The sequence below is a fragment of the Haliotis cracherodii genome, unplaced genomic scaffold (assembly GCF_022045235.1).
Source record: "Haliotis cracherodii isolate W230 unplaced genomic scaffold, xgHalCrac1.p SCAF_14, whole genome shotgun sequence".
NCBI classification, from domain to species: Eukaryota; Metazoa; Mollusca; class Gastropoda; order Lepetellida; family Haliotidae; genus Haliotis; species Haliotis cracherodii.
This window is the reverse complement of record NW_027266269.1, coordinates 1,495,786-1,518,394: the sequence shown is the minus strand read 5'-3', so window position 1 is coordinate 1,518,394 and position 22,609 is coordinate 1,495,786. Positions and strand designations below refer to the sequence as shown.

Sequence of the window (22,609 nt, the reverse complement as noted above, 5' to 3'; positions counted from 1 at the left end):
TTAATGCGCGTTACAGCTTCCAGCAGTTGCGACGTTACATCAAATTCGTGCTGTAAACAATTCACGCAATAGGGAATGCACAGAACGGAGACGTTGAGTAAGGTATTGTAAACTGCGTCCTGTAACATAACAGGCAAGACCTGATCAATGAAAGCCGAGAAGGAGCAATACCGGCATACGCTGGTTTACGCTGAAAAGGGAGGAGCTTGATAAAATCGTCCATTGGCATTAATGCCCATGTCAAATAACAACCTTATTTGGACAGAAATACGAAATTTAGAAGGCGTCATATAAACGTCGGGGTTTTTCCAATGACCATATACGGAAAACTACCACGCCAAGCTATTTCAGAGGCTACACATGTTACACATCAACCATATAAAATCAGTCCGTCACCTGCAGCAGCAGCACACTGGGTACAACTCTTGACAATGGAGAAGGTAAGTTGTTTTCTTTATGTTATAAAGTTATATGTAAGGCTCACTAAAATATATTCTGCAGGGGAACCTACACTATGTGCGAGTATTTAAGGAAACCCTGAGCCTAGACCTGGAAAGGGGATGAGTATAGGCTACTACAGTGAAGAAAGGTTAATAGTGGAATAGAGGTGAATGTTTTATTAAATATATGTTCTGGGATCTGTACGAGACACAATGTTTACCGTTACCCACATACTTAAAATTTATACTTTGACTTTAATTTCGAATCTCCTTTCCTCACTCAACACATTGAGAGTTTCTTAACATTGCAGATTTTATTTTTACCTAGATGCCTATCTGCTGTAATTATTTCAGTGGAATTTGTCCAAATCTGACTTTAACTAATCCGTATCCCCACTAAATTAACGGCCCCGAATTAACCAAACTGCCGGGCTAAAGAAAGTACACATCCTTGTTTGTGTGACGTAAATGAAACAAACAAGAAATGGATATAGTCGATGGGGGTGTATTTGATACGGGTAACTTAGTCGTGTTTGGGGCCTTAAGTTGTCAGTGTTTTGACAACTTTATTTTCAGCCAGGTAACGTATTGATAACGTTTGTAATCCAATTTTAAGTGTTAACTTCTTTTGCCGGGTAGCTTACCTTCATTGATCACGAACTGAAATCTGCCTGATGCGGACTTCTTTTACTCTTAATTACTGATTGAAATTGTGGAACAATGTATTATCGCTCGCAAACTCGGAATTCATGGTTACACTCCGTCGCACATCCGGTAGGCTGCTTGTCAATATAGATTGAAGTCGACAGATGCCTAGACTCAAATGTAGCATTATATTACGGCTAATGACTAATAGAGGAAATTAACTCTTTGTCAAATCACATATACTCCAGTTTGTTTTATTTCTATCTGCTTGTTGGACTATATACCTACTTGTTAGCATATATACCTACTTGTTGGAATATATACCTGCTTGGTGGAACAAATACCTGCTTGTTGGAATAAATACCTACTTGTTGGAATGTATACCTGCTTGGTGGAACAAATACCTGCTTGTTGGAATATATACGTACTTGCTGGAAAATATAAACCCTTCCAAAAAAGAAACGCATAATTAAAAAATAAGGATATTTATTACGCGGATGTAAGTGTTTCTACACAGAATATGCGTGAACACAATCAAATGAAATTAGACACGTTTTCTTCCATCCCTTCGTTGAAGAGGAAAACGTGACTCATCGCTGAACCAAACGCGTCGCCAGTTCCTGAGATCCCATACCTGTACTCTGTTGCAACACCGGACACGTCGTTGACGGTGTATACGTCGCAAGACAGGTCCAACTTTTGGTCGTCTCGCTCGAATTCCCACTTCCCTCAGACAGTTTCTGATGGTTTGGTCGGAAATTCTTCACATACCAGACACTTGTCCTGCAGTGTCCGTTGCTGTAGCAAATCGATTCCGAAGGTGATGCAACCGGATGTACCGACCCTGAGTAGGGGTGGTCACTCTTGGTCTTCCACTCCTGGGATGATCTTTAGTCGAATTAGTTCGGGTATATCGATCCCATAGTCGGGCTTTGGTGAACGTTGAAGTGTCTTGCAACGGCGAACTGGGACTCCCCTGCTTCCAAACGTCCAGTGGCGATATTTCGGTCAGCTGCAGTTAATCTTGGCATTTTTCGATCTCTGTTCACGTCAGAAAATTTGTAATCAATTGATGAATTGTGTACGTTTTTTTATAGTCAGTGTCTCTACTCTTGTTTCCAACATTTTGCACGTGCATTGTGCTGAAAATATTTTCTGAAAGCAATGTCCGTGCATCCTTGGCATTTTTGCTGATAAACATTTACAAAAAAGACATTTTGAGATGTGTTTGCGCGCAATGCACAACAAACATGACATGACTAACGGGAATCAAACATAAACATTGTCTTAATGACGATTGCTGGAAAAAAAATATAATTGGAATTCTCAAAACACCTATGCGTTTCTTTTTTTGAAGAATGTACCTACTTTTTTGATATATACCTACTTGTTGGCATATGTACCTGCTTCTTCGAAATCATAATTTATGGATAACAACTTATTTAATACTGTAAACGTGACGTTTCCGTATAGATCCTTATACCGTTGTCAAGCAAGACTGAATGAGGGACATAGTACAGAATATATATGATTAACAGTAACAACAATTGCAGACATGAGTGGGATAACATGAGTAAGTAATCATGATCATGAACTGAGGGGCAACAGAAACGGTGGTTATCAGCTGATTTCTTTTTATGTTTGATTTATAATTGAAAATATCTGAAGTTAGCGATAAAAAAAGGAACTGTACTGATGCATTATCAGCGTCGAAAGAATACTTGGAAATGGTTATATTTTAAAAAGTATAACTTAATATAAACCTTTGAAAACTTAAAAAAAAATAATTCGCATAATATACAACTGCTGATGGGTATCTTAGATAAATTATCTTTGAAAATAAATATATTAAGATTTTTTTGGCTCAAATGTACATGTCAAACCTGGTAGGGGTCATGTGGTTGCAAAATCATTTCGTAGCCTTGTCGTCAATATAATTTTACACGAAATACACAGCCACAGATTACATTTTACAAACTGTTGGTTAAATAGACATAATCAACTTTGACAAAATTTCAATTACATAAAAAACACTTCTGCCCGTCAGTTATCTTTTTGGTTCGTATTTTCATATGATACTGATGCTGAGAATTGATAGAAAATAAATCTCACCACTTATGTCAACCATAGGTTTGCCTGCCTCGATTTTCTTATAAAATATAATTGCTATTATTTTAAAGCCGACTTTCAATTGTTTTAAATGTTGATTTTTGAAGGATCCGATAATACTGCTGCTTCTCCTGTTGATTTGTTACTCGTGCTACAGCCAGGGTAAGTTGGTTACTGTCGCTCACTCGTATCGAATATCTCTTGCCCTATTGACACTTTACGTGTTATTCTATGGAATAACCAACACCAATTAGTTTGAATAAAATCATTAGATCATCAAAGTAAGTTAGGTACGAAATATTGGCGTCCACATATTGAATCAGACGTGATCAAAGATCCGCATTATTATGATAAATGAATGTTATTATAGACCTGCTGCAATATCCCCATATCGAAAAAACAACCGGATTCAAACCTCTTGAACACATTCAGATGTCATCATTGGTGTGAGGAAATATGTGAAGTTTCAGCTACATCGATCACGTGGTTTCCGAAGAGAAGAACATTACGTTGGCAATCTCATTAAAACAGATCTAAGTTCTCGCTGCCGCAAAACAAAGATCTGAGGATATCCCATTATAGGGCACATCATAACGAACTTGCGCGAACTTTGACCAACGACTAAAATGACTAACAAGAAGTCGACATCAGTCAATTAGAAAGCAGTTTTCTCGAGCTTTACGGCACTCGTTTCAACCTGGCGACCTTAATTTCTGTCTACGCATGAAAAATATAATGACGCAGTTCTTGATTAACATTTCTAAAACTAAACAAGCGAACATTTTGGGATGTCTAATATATATGGTTGAGAGTGTATGGTGCTGTGCAACGTCTCCTCCGTTCAAATGTTAGTAGTTGATGGCTTCTAAATGGTCGGTTTCTGTGATTACGTTACTTCCGGTGTCGGTTTTACGTCATCAGAGGTCACGTGACCTGCGCAGGGCATTGTGGGTTATGCGCGCTCATCCAAGATGGCGGCACTTCCGTTTCCGGTGGCGCGAGCATCCAACATGGCGGCATTTTTGTTTCCGGGAAGCGTTCGCCTCCAAGATGGCGGCAAGTCCGTGTCGAAGGGGTCATCTCCCCATCCAAGATGGCGGCTCGGCGCCGAAAAGAGGGTTGGGGGGAGAGAGAGCGGAAAGGCGTGAGGAGGGAGCATTTTTTTTGTTTGTTTTTCTTTTGGGGGGGGGGGGGGGGGGGGGGGGGGAGGGAGGATGAAGAGGAGGAGGGAGACGGTGGTGGAGGAGGGAGGAGGGTTCTTTGTTTTGGTTTGAGGGTAGTCAATGCAATGGATGAACGCGTTCTTTATGATGGGTGGCCCTGAAAAGGGCCGTTGGTGTGGCAGGGTTTGTGTGGAGATGGCGTGTGGAGATGATAGATCACTGAGACGAGCTTATACACAGTCGATGACCCAGCAACTTTGTTGCTAGGCTGACGTCACATCGGCGAAGGATTTTGCAACAAAATTCCACAAATCATGTCATCGGGTATGATGATGTGATTGTAAACTTTGAGGTGCAAGGTCTCGTTCCACAAGGCGATCGTATTGTAGCGCAATGAGTCGTTCGTCTAAGTGAAAGTAGGTGAGCGGCGATCACCTTAGCGCTACGATCATGTTGTGGAACGGACGACTGAATTCGAAAGGTGAATCGACATGCACAGATATAAACGTGATGTAGGTATGCCTACGTGATGTTTTTCGTGTCTCCATGCAAACGTGCTGCCACGCGTGACTACAAACAGACGTTTATAAATATGATTATTCGTAATATTTATATTTATAAGGAGCGAGGGAGTATGGTTTTACTCCGCTTTTAGCAATATTCCATCAATATCACGGCGGGGGACACCAGAAATGGGCTTCACACATTGTACCCGTGTCGGGATTCGAACCCGGGTGTTGGGCGTGACGAGCGAACGCTTTAACCACTGGGCTACCCGCCCGCCCCGGATAGAGAGAGATCGGTAGACATACGTGGTGTTTTACTAGTGTCTCCATGCGAACGTGATGCCACTCGTGTACACATACCATCTTGGGTGGGGAGATGACCCCTCGGAAACGCACTTGCCGCCATCTTGGAGGCGCACGCTTCCCGGAAACGAAAATGCCGCCATCTTGGATGCGCGCGCCACCGGCAACGAAAGTGCCGCCATTTTGGATGCGCGCGCATGACCAACAATGCCCTACGCAAACCGAAACCGGAAGTGACGTCATCACATAAACCGACCAATCAGAAGCCAGGAGCGGTTCCAGGACGATGCTATCAACTACTAATGTTTATCCCACAGATAATTCGTGACCAACTCGTGTTATTCCGGGACAAGCTGAATACCGACTCGTGCCCCTCGCGTGTCTGTTTATGCTACCGGGTTCCGTCTTAGCGCAAACGGGCATACCCAAAACAATTGTAAACTCGTTGCGTAATGGTTCACATATATTTCCCCATATATGTTATATATTTCAGATGCAATTCAAATCACATCGGGACATACGGAATTATACAGAATGATTGAACACATTTATCTGTGTCTTGGGTATATTTTTAGATGCAAGACATATATTAAATCAAAACTTATTCCTGAGGGATGCTTTGATGAAGAACTCGAAGTCTGATCGGTTTGTCGTATTTTCGCTCATAACATTCATAGATTGGGGGACGAGTCTTCTTGCAGGTTACGGAAAGAGGCGAGAGATGACGAATGCACGGAAGCGAGAGATAGACGATCGTTTTGACGGAATCATTCGTACGGGCCGTAACTGACGTTCGGAATAACGTTTTCGAGGTTGCATGACTACAAAATACATTCTGACTGTCACTTTCATGATCTGGTAAGCGACGCTTTGATTGGTCGGATGAAAGGTCGTTCTGACGTGTGGGATGTCATCAGATCTTTGTTTAGCGATAGCGAGAACTATGATCTGATTTTAATGAGATTGATTATGATGAATGATGTTTTGTACTTTCCAGTATGGCGACTGGCAACCATATTGTATTTCCGATTCTCTTGAACTATTTTGGTACTTCATAAAGTGACTATCTCACCCACCACGTTTCTGACCAATGGTCATATAATGTTTTGAGGATATTTTTTACTGAAAGAACTATCAAAAATGGCTGGTTTCATATAGAAATCCCATTGTTCGTGCTTTGAATACACTTGAAACTCTTTATGGCAGCAAACACCCACTGAGTCCACTGAGTCCATGAAGCCAACCAGCACCTGAAGTTCACAAGATCGGTTCGACAATTGTACAGTTTGTGTATCGTAGTTGTTCCTCCAGACACATGTCCTGTTCGGATTCACCTGTGAAAAGGACAACGGACGAAATGTCGACAACGCCCGACCCACCAGTGGCGATTCTAATTTACCCACCATCATTACTTAGCTCGCAAGTGTGTACGGACAGTGGAATACGTTGTATGCACTTTTCAACAACCCATGCTTGTCGTAAGAGGCGACCGGTGGGAGTGATGGTCAGCTTCGCTGACTTAGTTGACGAAAGCCATCTTACCCAATAGCACAGACCAGTGCTTATGGTGTTAATTACTGGTATAAACAAACAAACAAACAAGCTCACAACCAAATACACAAACAGATTTCTGGGCACATCACTCCTTTTAAATCAGTAAACAGAACTGATTGATACTGACTTGAGCTGTGTCCTGTGTGATGCAGATCCGTGTGAAGACTTCACAGAACTTGACAACATCGAGTCTCGACAACCCACAATGACAGGAAATTCACTCACCATCGATGACAGCCAACTGCCCCTGGGGTGGTATGCGGCCCCAAGGAAATGGAAGCTGCTCAGCCGGGACCCTGGAAATGGCAGCATGTGTGGAAACTCAAGCCCGCTTTACAGAATGAGTAAGCCATGTGGTTGCATGGTGTGATGGTGTGTGACAACATAGTGGTGTGGTAACATGGTGTGGTGGTGTGTGGTAGCATAGAGTGGCATGATGTGACGGTGTGTGACAACATAGTGGTGTGGTTACATGATGTGGTGGTGTGTGGTAGCTCAGAGTGACATGGTGTGACGGTGTGTGACAACATAGTGGTGTGGTTAGAATATGTGGTGGTGTGTGGTAGCTTAGAGTGACATGGTGTGTCGGTGTGTGAGCGCAAAGTGGTGTTGTTACATGATGTGGTGGTGTGTGGTAGCTTAGAGTGACATGGTGTGACGGTGTGTGACAGCACAGTGGTGTGATTACATGTGGTGGTGGTGTGTGATTGAATAGGATGACGTGGTTACATAGTGGGGAAGTGTGTTAGTTTGTGCTGATGTGTTGTGATATGTGTTGATGTGTGTTAGTTGTGTTGATGTGTTCTGATGTGTGTTGATGTGTGTTAGTTTGTGTTGATGTATGTTGAGGTGTGGTGATTGGTGGTGATGTGTTGTGATGTTTGCTGATATATGTTGATGTGTGTTGATGAGTAGCGATGTCTTGTGTTGTGATGTGTGTTGAATGTTTGGTGACGTTTGGCGGTGTGTGGTGATGTATTGTGTTGTGATGTGTGTTGATTGTTTAGTGACGTTTGTTGGTGTGTGTTGATGTATTGTGTTGTGATGTGTGTTAGTCTGTGTCTATGTGTGTTGATATGTGTTGATGTGTTCTGATGTGTGTTGATGTGTGTAAGTTTGTGTTGATGTATGTTGACGTGTGTTGATGTGTGTGGATGTGTTGTGATGTGTCGTGATGCGTTGTGATGTGTTGCGATATGTTTTGTAGTATGCTGATATGTGGTGATGTGTAGTGTCGTGAGGTAATGTGTTATGATGCTTTGTGATCTGTGTTGATGTGTGTTACGTTGTTGTGAATGGTGGTTTTTTGTGGTGATGTGTTGTTTTGCGATGTGTGTTGAAGTGTGTTAGGTTGTTGTGAATGGTGGTTATTTGTGGTGATGTGTTGTTTTGCGATGTGTGTTGAAGTGTGTTAGGTTGTTGTGAATGGCGGTTATTTGTGGTGATGTGTTGTTTTGCGATGTGTGTTGAAGTGTGTTAGGTTGTTGTGAATGGTGGTTATTTGTGGTGATGTGTTATTTTGCGATGTGTGTTAGTTTATGCTGATGCGTGTTGATGTACAGTGATGTATTGTGTTGTGTTGTGAAATATGGTGATGTGTTGGGATGTGTGTTGATGTGTGAAGATGTGTGTTGATTAATGGATATGTGTGGTGATGTGTAGTGATGGGTAGTGATTTGTTGTGTTGTGTGTTAATTAGGAGCGTGAGGTTTCAAATGTTAAATTTAGTGCGGTTAAATCTACAGGTAACCTAGCTCTACGTTGAAAACACAGTATGTCTATCTCCATTCTACCATGACTAAATAAAACGCGAACTCTTTGGCGTTAGCAAATATACTGAGTGAAGCGGCATGGGTTGAGTTCAGTGTTTTGAGTGGGTTATCGATCTGAAATACGGAATCACTGAACTAAATATGGTGCTGTATATACTCAGGCAGTTTGTTAACACCGTAATACTTCACTCGAACATATGACAGGCATTGAAAGCATATAAGCACGGCAACTTGGTAAGCTAACATGAGGTGGGCATCCCTAAAGAAAACAAAGCAAGCTTTGCATGGCTTTCGCTCTACATCGCACGTCACCATTATGACGTCATATCGCTCATTGTGACGCAAAAGATATGACGTCACAGTTGTATATTGAAACGCGCCAAAATTCCAAGCTCTCTGTTGTCTCCAAAACGTAAATACATTCCCTTTGTTGATTTCTGTCGTGTTTTTTCTGCAAGAAATGTATTGCCACACATCCTTTGAATATTGTAGTAACCGCATCCGTGCATTTTGTAACCTGTAATTGTAGATATAGTTATTTAAATATGCCTACCGACAATGACTGAAAATAGTACTATTCTATGAATATTAGCTTCCGCGGTGATGCGGCCGTCAAACCGGCTGTTTCAATCAGAGGGGGTTTATTGTGATTAAATAGCCTCTGATTGACCAATCAGAATCGAGTAAATTCCAAATTCATGGTAGAATGTGTGTTGATGCGGTGTAGTGTGTTGATGTAGGTTGATATGTGGGGGTGGTGTGTGGTAAAGTGTGTTGGTTGGTGTTGATGTGTTTGTTGGACTGTGTAAGTTTGTGTTGATGCGGTGTAGTGTGTTGATGTCTGTTGATATGTGGGTGTGGTGTGTGGTAATATGTGTTGGTTGGTGTTGATGTGTTTGTTGGACTGCGTAAGTTTGTGTTGATTCGTTTTGATGTGTGTTGATGTGTGTTTATGTGTCTGGTGGCCTTTGGTTCATTGTGTGATGTGTGATGAAGTGTGCGATATGTGTTGATGTGTTGTGTATGTGTTGATGTATGATATGTGTGTTGATGTGTGTTGATGTGTGATATGTGTGTTGATGTGTGTTGATAGGCGTGATGCATGTTGAAGTTTGTTGATTTTTGTTGGTGTATGTTCATGTGTGTTGATAATTTTTCTGTTTGGTGTTTTGTGTTATCTGCTTTCACTGTAGTTACATTATCAGGACACTATTACACGGCTTTCTGTATTTCATCAATATATTTAGTGTACTGTATTTACTACTGTACAGAAAGTCATAACTGAATGTTTGTTTCTAGGCAAATTTGGGACCACGTCTTTCATGTGTGTTAGGACTAATGGAAGTTGTACCTATGAAGCTGTGATCATTACGAGGATGTGTGGCGGTAGAGAAATATATGCTCTCAAAACGACCTCAGTAAGGACAGCATATTGCTTTGGTAAGTCTTCGGGTACTACTTTACTTTGAATTGTCACCTATACTTGTTGGATAGTGCATAAATGATGTCAGCAGAGTAGTTAATCAAGAAAACAGAAACAGAAATGCCATGAATTCATCATGCGTCCTGCGCGTCCTGATCATCACCCCCCAAGCCCCATCACTCCATCATCACTGTGCAATGACGCCCTGTTTCTCACCCCATCTGCACTGTTATCGCAATGACACCTGATTCTCACCCCATCTGCACTGTTATGGCAATGACACCCTGTTCTCACCCCATCTGCACTGTTATGGCAATGACATCCTTATTCTCACCCCATCTGCACTGTTATCGCAATGACACCCTGTTCTCACCCCATCTGCACTGTTATCGCAATGACACCCTGATTCTCACCCCATCTGCACTGTTATCGCAATGACACCTGATTCTCACCCCATCTGCACTGTTATCACAATGACACCCTGATTCTCACCCCATCTGCACTGTTATCGCATTGACACCCTGTTCTCACCCCATCTGCACTATTATGGCAATGACGCCCTGATTCTCACCCCATCTGCACTGTTTTGGCAGTGACGCCCTGATTCTCACCCCATCTGAACTATTATGGCAATGACACCTGATTCTCACCTCATCTGCACTGTTTTGGCAATGACACCCTGATTCTCACCCCATCTGCACTGTTTTGGCAATGACGCCCTGATTCTCACCCCATCTGCACTGTTTTGGCAATGACGCCCTGATTCAAGGCCCCTGGAAACTGTCACAGTGACCACAGCCTGCTTTTCTCCACCTTGGAACTGTCATGGCAATCACATCCCGATGCTAACCACTCCAAACTGTCATAGCGACAACACCCCGATTCTTATTCCCTCCAAACTGACATAGTGACCACACTCTGATTCTTATTCCCTCCAAACTGACATAGTGACCAAACTCTGATTCTTATTCCCTCCAAACTGACATAGCGACAACACCCTGATTCTTATTCCCTCCAAACTGACATAGTGACCACACTCTGATTCTTATTCCCTCCAAACTGACATAGTGACCACACTCTGATTCTTATTCCCCCTTAACTTTCATCGTGACCACACCCTGATTCTCACCCGATCTACACAGTCATAGCTAGCCACATCCTGATTTTCACATGACCAAACTGACATAGTGACCACACCCTGATTCCCAGCCCTCTTAATTGTCACAGCGACCACACGCTGATTCCCAGCCCTCTTAACTGTCACAGCGACCACACCCTGATTCCCAGCCCTCTTAACTGTCACAGCAACCACACCCTGATTCCGAGCCCTCTTAACTGTCACAGCGAACACACCCTGATTCCCAACCCTCTTAACTGTCACAGCGACCACATCCTGATTCCCAGCCCTCATAACTGACACAGACCTCACCCTGATTCCCAGCCGTCTTAACTGTCACAGCGACCACACCCTGATTCCCAGCCCTTTTAACTGTCACAGCGACCACACCCTGATTCCCAGCTCTCTTAACCGTCACAGCGACCACATCCTGATTCCCAGCCCTCTTAACTGTCACAGCGACCACACCCTGATTCCCAACCCTCTTAACTGTCACAGCGACCACACCATGATTCCTAGCTCTCTTAACTGTCACAGCGACCACACACTGATTCCCAGCCCTCTTAACTGTCACAGCGACCTCACACTGATTCCCAGCCCTCTTAACTTGCACAGCGACCACACACTGATTCATAGCCCTCTTAACTGTCACATGGACCTCACCCTGATTCCCAACCCTCTTAACTGTCACAGCGACCACACACTGATTCCCAGCCCTCTTAACTGTCACAGGGACCTCACCCTGATTCCCAGCCCTCTTAACTGTCACAGCGACCACACGCTGATTCCCAGCCCTCTTAACTGTCACAGCGACCACACGCTGATTCCAAGCCCTCTTAACTGTCACAGCGACCACACCTTGATTCACAGCACTCGTAACTGTCACAGCGACAACATCCTGATTCCCAGCCTTCCTAACTGTCACAGCGACCACACCCTGATTCCCAGCCCTCTTAACTGTCACAGCGACCACACCCTGATTCCCAGCTCTCTTAACTGTCACAGCGACCACACACTGATTCCCAGCTCTCTTGTCATGGCAACCAAACCCGTATCTTCATCCCCGCGAAGCAGTCATTGCCACCACACACTGATGTTCAACGCTTCAACTGTCATGTTGTCCAGACACTGATGGTCAACCCTTCAACTGTCATGCTGTCCAGACACTGATGGTCAACCCTTCAACTACCACGCTGTCTAGACACTGATGGTCAACCTTTCAACTGCCATGCTGTCCAGACACTGATGGTCAACCCTTCAACTGTCATGCTGTACAGACACTGATGGTCAACCCTTCAACTGTCAACCTGTGCAGATACTGAAGGTCAACCCTTCAACCGTCATGATGTCCAGACACTGATGGTCAACCCTTCAACTGTCATGCTGTCTAGACACTGATGGTCAACCCTTCAATTGTCATGATGTCCAGACATTGATGCTCAGCACTTCAACTGTCATGCTGTCCAGACACTCGTTGCCAACCCTTCAACTGTCACGCTGTACAGACACTGATGGTCAACCCTTCAACTGTCATGATGTCCAGACACTGATGGTCAACCCTTTAACTGTCATGCTATCCAGACACTGATGGTCAACCCTTCAACTCTCAATCTGTCCAGACACTGATGGTCAACCCTTCAACCGTCATTATGTCCAGACACTGATGGTCAACCCTTTAACTGTCATGCTATCCAGACACTGATGGTCAACCCTTCAACTCTCAATCTGTCCAGACACTGATGGTCAACCCTTCAACCGTCATTATGTCCAGATACTGATGGTAAACCCTTCAACTGTCATGCTGTACAGACACTGATGGTCAACCCTTCAACTGCCATGATGTCCAAACACTGATGGTCAACCCTTCAACTGTCATGCTGTACAGACACTGATGGTCAGCACTTCAACTGTCATGATGTCCAGACACTGATGGTCAACCCTTCAACTATCATGCTGTACAGACACTGATGTTCAACCCTTCAACTGTTATGCTGTCCAGACACTGATGGTCAACCCTTCAACCGTCATGATGTCCAGACACTGATGGTCAACCCGTCAACTGTCATGCTGTCCAGACACTAATGGTCAATCCTTCATCTGTCATAATGTCCAGACACTGATGGTCAACCCTTCAACTGTCATGCTGTCCAGACAGTCATGTTCAACCGTTCAACTGTCATGCTGTCCAGACACTAATGGTCAACGCTTCAACTATCATGTTGTCCAGACACTGATGGTGAACCCTTCAACTGTCATGCTCTCCAGACACTAATGGTCAACCCTTCAACTACCATGCTGTCTAGACACTGATGGTCAACCCTTCAACTGCCATGCTGTCCAGACACAGATGGTCAACCCTTCAACTGTCATGCTGTACAGACACTGATCGTCAACCCTTCAACTGTCAATATGTGCAGATACTGAAGGTCAACCCTTCAACTGTCATGTTGTCCAGACACTGATGGTCAACCCTTCAACTGTCATGCTGTACAGACACTGATGGTCAACCATTCAATTGTCATGCTGTCAAGACACTGATGGTCAGCAATTCAACTGTCATGCTGTCCAGACACTGTTGGTCAACCCTTCAACTGTCATGCTGTACAGACACTGATGGTCAACCCTTCAACTGTCAAGCTGTCAAGACGCTGATGGTCAACCCTTCAACTTTCATGATGTCCAGACACTGATGGTCAACCCTTCAACTGTCATGCTGTCTAGACACTGATGGTCAACCCTTCAATTGTCATGATGTCCAGTCACTCGTTGCCAACCCTTCAACTGTCACGCTGTACAGACACTGATGATCAACCCTTCAACTGTCATGGTGTCCAGACACTGATGGTCAACCGTTTAACTGTCATGCTATCCAGACACTGATGGTCAACCCTTCAACTTTCAATCTGTCCAGACACTGATGGTCAACCCTTCAACCGTCATTATGTCCAGACACTGATGGTCAACCCTTCAACTGTCATGCTGTACAGACACTGATGGTCAACCCTTCAACTGCAATGATGTCCAAACACTGATGGTCAACCCTTCAACTGTCATGCTGTACAGACACTGATGGTCAGCACTTCAACTGTCATGATGTCCAGACACTGATGGTCAACCCTTAAACTGTCATGCTGTACAGACACTGATGTTCAACCCTTCAACTGTTATGCTGTCCAGACACTGATGGTCAACCCTTCAACCGTCATGATGTCCAGACACTGATGGTCAACCCGTCAACTGTCATGCTGTCCAGACACTAATGGTCAATCCTTCATCTGTCATAATGTCCAGACACTGATGGTCAACCCTTCAACTGTCATGCTGTCCAGACAGTCATGTTCAACCGTTCAACTGTCATGCTGTCCAGACACTAATGGTCAACGCTTCAACTATCATGTTGTCCAGACACTGATGGTGAACCCTTCAACTGTCATGCTCTCCAGACACTAATGGTCAACCCTTCAACTACCATGCTGTCTAGACACTGATGGTCAACCCTTCAACTGCCATGCTGTCCAGACACTGATGGTCAACCCTTCAACTGTCATGCTGTACAGACACTGATCGTCAACCCTTCAACTGTCAATATGTGCAGATACTGAAGGTCAACCCTTCAACTGTCATGTTGTCCAGACACTGATGGTCAACCCTTCAACTGTCATGCTGTACAGACACTGATGGTCAACCATTCAATTGTCATGCTGTCAAGACACTGATGGTCAGCAATTCAACTGTCATGCTGTCCAGACACTGTTGGTCAACCCTTCAACTGTCATGCTGTACAGACACTGATGGTCAACCCTTCAACTGTCAAGCTGTCAAGACGCTGATGGTCAACCCTTCAACTTTCATGATGTCCAGACACTGATGGTCAACCCTTCAACTGTCATGCTGTCTAGACACTGATGGTCAACCCTTCAATTGTCATAATGTCCAGTCACTCGTTGCCAACCCTTCAACTGTCACGCTGTACAGACACTGATGATCAACCCTTCAACTGTCATGGTGTCCAGACACTGATGGTCAACCGTTTAACTGTCATGCTATCCAGACACTGATGGTCAACCCTTCAACTTTCAATCTGTCCAGACACTGATGGTCAACCCTTCAACCGTCATTATGTCCAGACACTGATGGTCAACCCTTCAACTGTCATGCTGTACAGACACTGATGGTCAACCCTTCAACTGCCATGATGTCCAAACACTGATGGTCAACCCTTCAACTGTCATGCTGTACAGACACTGATGGTCAGCACTTCAACTGTCATGATGTCCAGACACTGATGGTCAACCCTTAAACTGTCATGCTGTACAGACACTGATGTTCAACCCTTCAACTGTTATGCTGTCCAGACACTGATGGTCAACCCTTCAACCGTCATGATGTCCAGACACTGATGGTCAACCCGTCAACTGTCATGCTGTCCAGACACTAATGGTCAATCCTTCATCTGTCATAATGTCCAGACACTGATGGTCAACCCTTCAACTGTCATGCTGTCCAGACAGTCATGTTCAACCGTTCAACTGTCATGCTGTCCAGACACTAATGGTCAACGCTTCAACTATCATGTTGTCCAGACACTGATGGTGAACCCTTCAACTGTCATGCTCTCCAGACACTAATGGTCAACCCTTCAACTACCATGCTGTCTAGACACTGATGGTCAACCCTTCAACTGCCATGCTGTCCAGACACTGATGGTCAACCCTTCAACTGTCATGCTGTACAGACACTGATCGTCAACCCTTCAACTGTCAATATGTGCAGATACTGAAGGTCAACCCTTCAACTGTCATGTTGTCCAGACACTGATGGTCAACCCTTCAACTGTCATGCTGTCTAGACACTGATGGTCAACCATTCAATTGTCATGCTGTCAAGACACTGATGGTCAGCAATTCAACTGTCATGCTGTCCAGACACTGTTGGTCAACCCTTCAACTGTCATGCTCTACAGACACTGATGGTCAACCCTTCAACTGTCAAGCTGTCAAGACACTGATGGTCAACCCTTTAACTGCCATGTTGTGCAGACACTGATGGTCAATCCTTCAACTGTCATGCTATCCAGACACTGATGGTCAACCCTTCAACTGTCATGCTGTACAGGCACTGATAGTCAAGCCTTCAACTGTCATGCTGTCCAGGCACTGATGGTCAAGCCTTTAACTGTCATGATGTCCAGACACTGATGGTCAACCCTTCAACTGTCATGCTGTCCAGACATTGATGTTCAACCCTTCAACTGTCATGCTGTCCAGACACTAATGTTCAACCCTTCAACTGTCACGCTGTCCAGACATTGATGTTCAACCCTTCAACTGTCATGCTGTCCAGACACTAATGTTCAACCCTTCAACTGTCACGCTGTCCAGACACTGTTGGTCAACAATTCAACTGTCATTATATACGGACACTGATGGTCAACCCTTCAACTGTGACGCAGTCCAAACTGTCAAGGCATTTACACACTGCTTACCAGCATTTAACAACTGTCATGGCGTTCACAAACTAATTACCTTCTTTAAAAAATGGCATGGCGTCCTCACCTGCTTATTACCCTTTACAAGCGATCATGTCGTTTACACACTGATTACCATCTTCAAAAACTGTCATGGTGACCCAACCTGCTTACAAACTGTCATGTCGTTTACACACTGATTACCAGCCTTCAACATCTGTTGTGTCGTTTACACATCGATCACCATCTTTAAAAACTGGCATGGCGATCCAACTATAACCCTTTAAATAACGGACATGGTGACCACACCTGCTTATCACTCTTTACAATCCGGTCTGCGTTTACATACTGATTATCAGCCTTTAACAACTGTCATGACGTTCACACTCTAATTATCAGCCTTTAACAACTGTCATGGCGTTCACACACTAATTACCATCCTTTAACGACTGTCATGGCGTTCACACACTAATTACCAGCCTTTAACAACTGTCATGGCGTTCACACTCTAATTACCATCCTTTAACAACTGTCATGGCGTTCACACACTAATTACCAGCCTTTAACAACTGTCATGGCGTTCACACACTAATTACCAGCCTTAAACAACTGTCATGGCGTTCACACACTAATTACCATCCTTTAACAACTGTCATGACGTTCACACACTAATTACCAGCCTTTAACAACTGTCATGACGTTCACACTCTAATTACCATCATTTAACAACTGTCATGACGTTCACACTCTAATTACCATCCTCAAAAACGTTCAAGGCGACCACATCCTGATTATCGCGCTTTAAAAACTAGTATGGCGACCACACCTTGATTATAAGAATAAACAAAAAAAACTGTCATGGCATTGAGATACTGATTAGCAACCTTCGAAAGCTATGGGCTGTAACTTTTTTTATTCTTATTTTAAAACTCTTTCTGGAAACTAATTAAGCTTATTTTTTGTCAATTTGCAGAGGAATACGTCTGTGATGAACAGAAACCTTGTGCTAATGGAGGCACATGCACGGAGATATGGAACGGCTACAGCTGCGCCTGTCTGCCTGGTTTTTCGGGCGTGAACTGTACAGGTAGGTTTCAGAGTGGCCATGATGGAATGACTTCGCTTCAACGCACCTTTAAGACGTTTTGAGCTGCATGACGGCGTGTCAGATTGTTTTTATGTGTTTGTATGTTTGCTGTATGACACCACACTCAGTAACATTCAAGCTTGATTATCACCATTTAAAAACTGTCATGGCGTTCACACACTGATTATCACCACTTCGAAACTGTCATACCAACCACTCCCTGAGATTCATGCTTTGGAAACTTTCATGGCGATCATATCCTGACTTTCAGCCCCTTGATACTTTATTTTCGATTATTCGGAACTGTTATGAAACCATGCCCTGATTATGACCCTTTAAGAGCTGTCGTGGCGTTCACACCCTGATTATCACAAACGAACTACCACCCTTTACAAACTGCCATGGCAATCACATCCATACTTTTACCCCTTCAAAAAACAGTATTGGTATTGACTTTTACTCATTCAAAACTGTCACAGCGACCACATCAAGATTTGCAACCATTCGTAACTGTCATGGAAACCATCCACTGATTTTCATCCCTTCACAACCTTGATCTTTACCTCCTCAAAACTGTTTTTTGCGTCCATATCTTGATTTCCACCCATTCGAAACTTTCCTTGTGACCACACCCTGATTCTCACGCCTGCGAAACTCTCACATTGACCGGACACTTATTTTCACCCCTTCAAAACTGTTTTGGCGTCCAAATCTTGATTTTCAAGAACTCAATCCTGCCATAGAGACAATACCCTGATTCTGATCCCTTCAAAACTCTCCTGGTAACAATAATCAGAGACAATACCCTGATTCTGATCCCTTCCAAACTCTCCTGGTGGCTATATTCAGAGACAATAGGCTGATTCTGATCCCTTCCAAACTCTCCTGGTGGCTATATTCAGAGACAATAGGCTGATTCTGATCCCTTCCAAACTCTCCTGGTGGCTATATTCAGAGACAATAGGCTGATTCTGATCCCTTCCAAACTCTCCTGGTGGCTATATTCAGAGACAATAGGCTGATTCTGATCCCTTCCAAACTCTCCTGGTGGCTATATTCAGAGACAATACCCTGATTCTGATCCCTTCCAAACTCTCCTGGTGGCTATATTCAGAGACAATAGGCTGATTCTGATCCCTTCCAAACTCTCCTGGTGGCTATATTCAGAGACAATAGGCTGATTCTGATCCCTTCCAAACTCTCCTGGTGGCTATATTCAGAGACAATAGGCTGATTCTGATCCCTTCCAAACTCTCCTGGTGGCTATATTCAGAGACAATAGGCCGATTCTGATCCCTTCCAAACTCTCCTGGTGGCTATATTCAGAGACAATAGGCCGATTCTGATCCCTTCCAAACTCTCCTGGTGGCTATATTCAGAGACAATACCCTGATTCTGATCCCTTCCAAACTCTCCTGGTAACAATAATCAGAGACAATACCCTGATTCTGATCCCTTCCAAACTCTCCTGGTAACAATAATCAGAGACAATACTCTGATTCTGATCCCTTCCAAACTCTCCTGGTAGCTATATTCAGAGACAATACCCTGATTCTGATCCCTTCCAAACTCTCCTGGTAACAATAATCAGAGACAATACCCTGATTCTGATCCCTTCCAAACTCTCCTGGTAACAATAATCAGAGACAATACCCTGATTCTGATCCCTTCGAAACTCTCCTGGTAACAATAATCAGAGACAATACCCTGATTCTGATCCCTTCGAAACTCTCCTGGTAACTATATTCAGAGACAATAGGCTGATTCTGATCCCTTCCAAACTCTCCTGGTAACAATAATCAGAGACAATACCCTGATTCTGATCCCTTCGAAACTCTCCTGGTAACTATATTCAGAGACAATACTCTGATTCTGATCCCTTCCAAACTCTCCTGGTAGCTATATTCAGAGACAATACCCTGATTCTGATCACTTCCAAACTCTCCTGGTAACTATATTCAGAGACAATACCCTGATTCTGATCCCTTCCAAACTCTCCTGGTAGCTATATTCAGAGACAATACCCTGATTCTGATCACTTCCAAACTCTCCTGGTAACAATAATCAGAGACAATACCCTGATTCTGATCCCTTCCAAACTCTCCTGGTAACAATAATCAGAGACAGTACCCTGATTCTGATCCCTTCCAAACTCTCCTGGTAACTATATTCAGAGACAATAGGCTGATTCTGATCCCTTTCAAACTCTCCTGGTAACCATAGTAACTATATTCAGAATTTCGCACCTTGACAGTTGCTACTGGAACCACTACCTGGTCTCCAATCCTTCGAAAGTATTGTCCACTCACTGATTGTCTGAAAACTGAAAACTGTTTTGGCGTCCATACCTTGATGTTTACCCATTCGAAACTCTCACAGTGACCACACCCTGATTGTCATACAGGAAGAACTATCACGGCGGATATACTCTGATGTTCATACAGGAAGAACTGTCATGGCGGATATACCCTGATGTTCATACAGGAAAACCTATCATGGCGGATATACCCTGATGTTCATACAGGAAGAACTATCATGGGGGATATACCCTGATGTTCATACAGGAAGAACTATCATGGCGGATATACCCTGATGTTCATACAGGAAGAGCTATCATGGCGGATATACTCTGATGTTCATACAGGAAGAACTATCATGGCGCATATACCCTGATGTTCATACAGGAAGAACTATCATGGGGGATATACCCTGATGTTCATACAGGAAGAACTATCATGGGGGATATACCCTGATGTTCATACAGGAAGACCTATCATGGCGGATATACCCTGATGTTCATACAGGAAGAACTATCATGGCGGATATACTCTGATGTTCATACAGGAAGAACTATCATGGCGGATATACCCTGATGTTCATACAGGAAGACCTATCATGACGGATATACCCTGATGTTCATACAGGAAGAACTATCATGGCGGATATACCCTGATGTTCATACAGGAAGAACTATCTTGGCGGATATACCTTGATGTTCATACAGGAAGAACTATCATGGCGGATATTCCCTTGTGCTCATACAGGAAGAACTATCATGGCGGATATACCCTGATGCTCATACAGGAAGAACTATCATGGCGAATATACCCTGATGCTCATACAGGAAGAACTATCATGGCGGATATACCCTGATGTTCATACAGGAAAAACTATCATGGCGGATATACCCTGATGTTCATACAGGAAGAACTATCATGGCGGATATACCCTGATGTTCATACAGGAAGAACTATCACGGCGGATATATCCTGATGTTCATACAGGAAGAACTATCTTGGCGGATATATTCATTGAAACTGCCATGGCGACGGTGGACAAATTTTCCCTCATTCGGAACTGTTATGGAAACCATATTCTGATTATAACCCCTTTGAAGCTGTCATAGCGACCACTACCTGATTATCACCTTTTACAAACCGCCATGGCGTTCACACACTAATTCCTTTACAAACAGCCATTGCGTCCAAACACTGATTAACAACCTTCAAAAATATTTACGGTGTTCACACACTGATTATGACACTTCAAAAACTGTCATGGCGCGCAGACACTGATTTCCACCCTTCTAAAACTGTCATGAAGACCATGTCCTGATTATCTCAACTTTTACAATTGTTGCCTCTATGAACAGTGGTTCAGTAACACTAGTCATAGGAAGTGCACTCTTCACGGTTGAGAACTTATTTTTGTAGCAGAAGTAGTTGTAGTTGCAGCAGCAGCATATGTGGAAGATGCTCAATACATTTAGTGTCAATAATAATTATAAACTCCAAAATAGCCATATCAAGGAAAACCTTCGGTAAGAATATAAATGTAGACTGAACGAAATCTGGAGTTTAGAGCTGAATGCTCGCAATAAAGTTGAAGAAACAAATCCTTTTGCTATACCTATCCTTTCGTATTCTTTTGGTGTTTTTTATTGGACAAAACAAGAAATTCACGGTATTGACACCCTCACACGGAGAATCATTTCAGACAATAGAGCCAACCATCCTCGTTCTCCTTAATCGCTTATATTGATAAATTTATCTTTCTATTTATCCTATCTATATATGTGTAACATTTTAACAAACAACAAAGTCCCTTCATCTACAAACTAGGAACAATCTTTACCTATTGTACGTTTGTTTTCCAGTCTCCAGTGCCCGGAAGCTAGACATCCTGATTGTAGAAGATGTGTCGAGCTCCATCGGCAAACCCAACTTTGACGAAATGAAACGATTCCAAGAGAGTATGGTAAACTCTACCACAATAGGCCGTGATGCTGTTAACGTTGCATTGATAGCGTTTTCTTCAAACGCTAGGGTGGTATTCAGATTCACTGAATATAGCAACAACAAGTCGGGGGTTCTGGCAGCTCTCCAGCAGCAAACATACGAAGAGGGTCCCTCTACGAACATTGGAGATGCCATCAAGCTGGCTACAAGTACAATTATAAATGGCGACCGCAATGACGCTGACAACAAGGTCATCATGTTTACCGATGGGTACACCACAATGGAAGACCGGGGGGCCATTGCTGCCAGTATTAGTTCTCTGAAAGCCAAAGCTGAGGTATTTGTCGTTGCTATCTCGGAAGTAGATGCCAATTCTACAATCCACCTAATTGCTTCGGGACCGTCCAACATCATCCAGATTGGCTCCCCTGATGCAGTCAGTGCTGTCGTACAGAAGATGATGGCTCCATCAGGGGAGATGAAATAACTGCACTAAATGTTATTTCATAACCAATAAATGATCTGCATATGCTGCGAGTTTGTTGTTTTGCGAGTGATAAGGGGAAGCGTGCGTGCGTGTGTCAGGGATTCCACGTGTCACAACAACCGTCTTCCCACGATGTTTATCTTATAAACAAATTCTACTGCAGAATAAACCTCACCATTCATTACTGACTGTTTAGTAAAGGAACACCAACAGCAGAGACACAACTGACTGTTTAGTGAAGCACAGCCAACAGTGGCATTACTAACTGTTTAGTGAAGCACAGCCAACAGTGGCATTA

At 43.5% G+C, this 22,609-nt stretch overlaps 1 protein-coding gene across 1 annotated transcript; it reads left to right on the top strand.

Moving 5' to 3' along the window:
- The first annotated feature begins 420 nt into the window (after positions 1-420).
- On the top strand, positions 421-22,354 carry LOC139460927 (collagen alpha-3(VI) chain-like). The gene is made up of 6 exons (XM_071242403.1): positions 421-440; positions 3,302-3,356; positions 6,873-7,064; positions 9,792-9,932; positions 17,473-17,586; positions 21,743-22,354. Exons 1-6 carry the CDS (start codon positions 432-434, stop codon positions 22,309-22,311), a joined length of 1,080 nt encoding a protein of 359 aa, XP_071098504.1. The 5' UTR covers positions 421-431; the 3' UTR covers positions 22,312-22,354.
- Positions 22,355-22,609: the final 255 nt, after the last annotated feature.

Coding starts and splice junctions, on each gene's coding strand:
- LOC139460927 (XM_071242403.1), top strand. Junction 7,065..9,791: donor AAGCCCGCTTTACAGAATGA/GTAAGCCATGTG, acceptor GTTTGTTTCTAG/GCAAATTTGGGACCACGTCT. Junction 9,933..17,472: donor AAGGACAGCATATTGCTTTG/GTAAGTCTTCGG, acceptor GTCAATTTGCAG/AGGAATACGTCTGTGATGAA.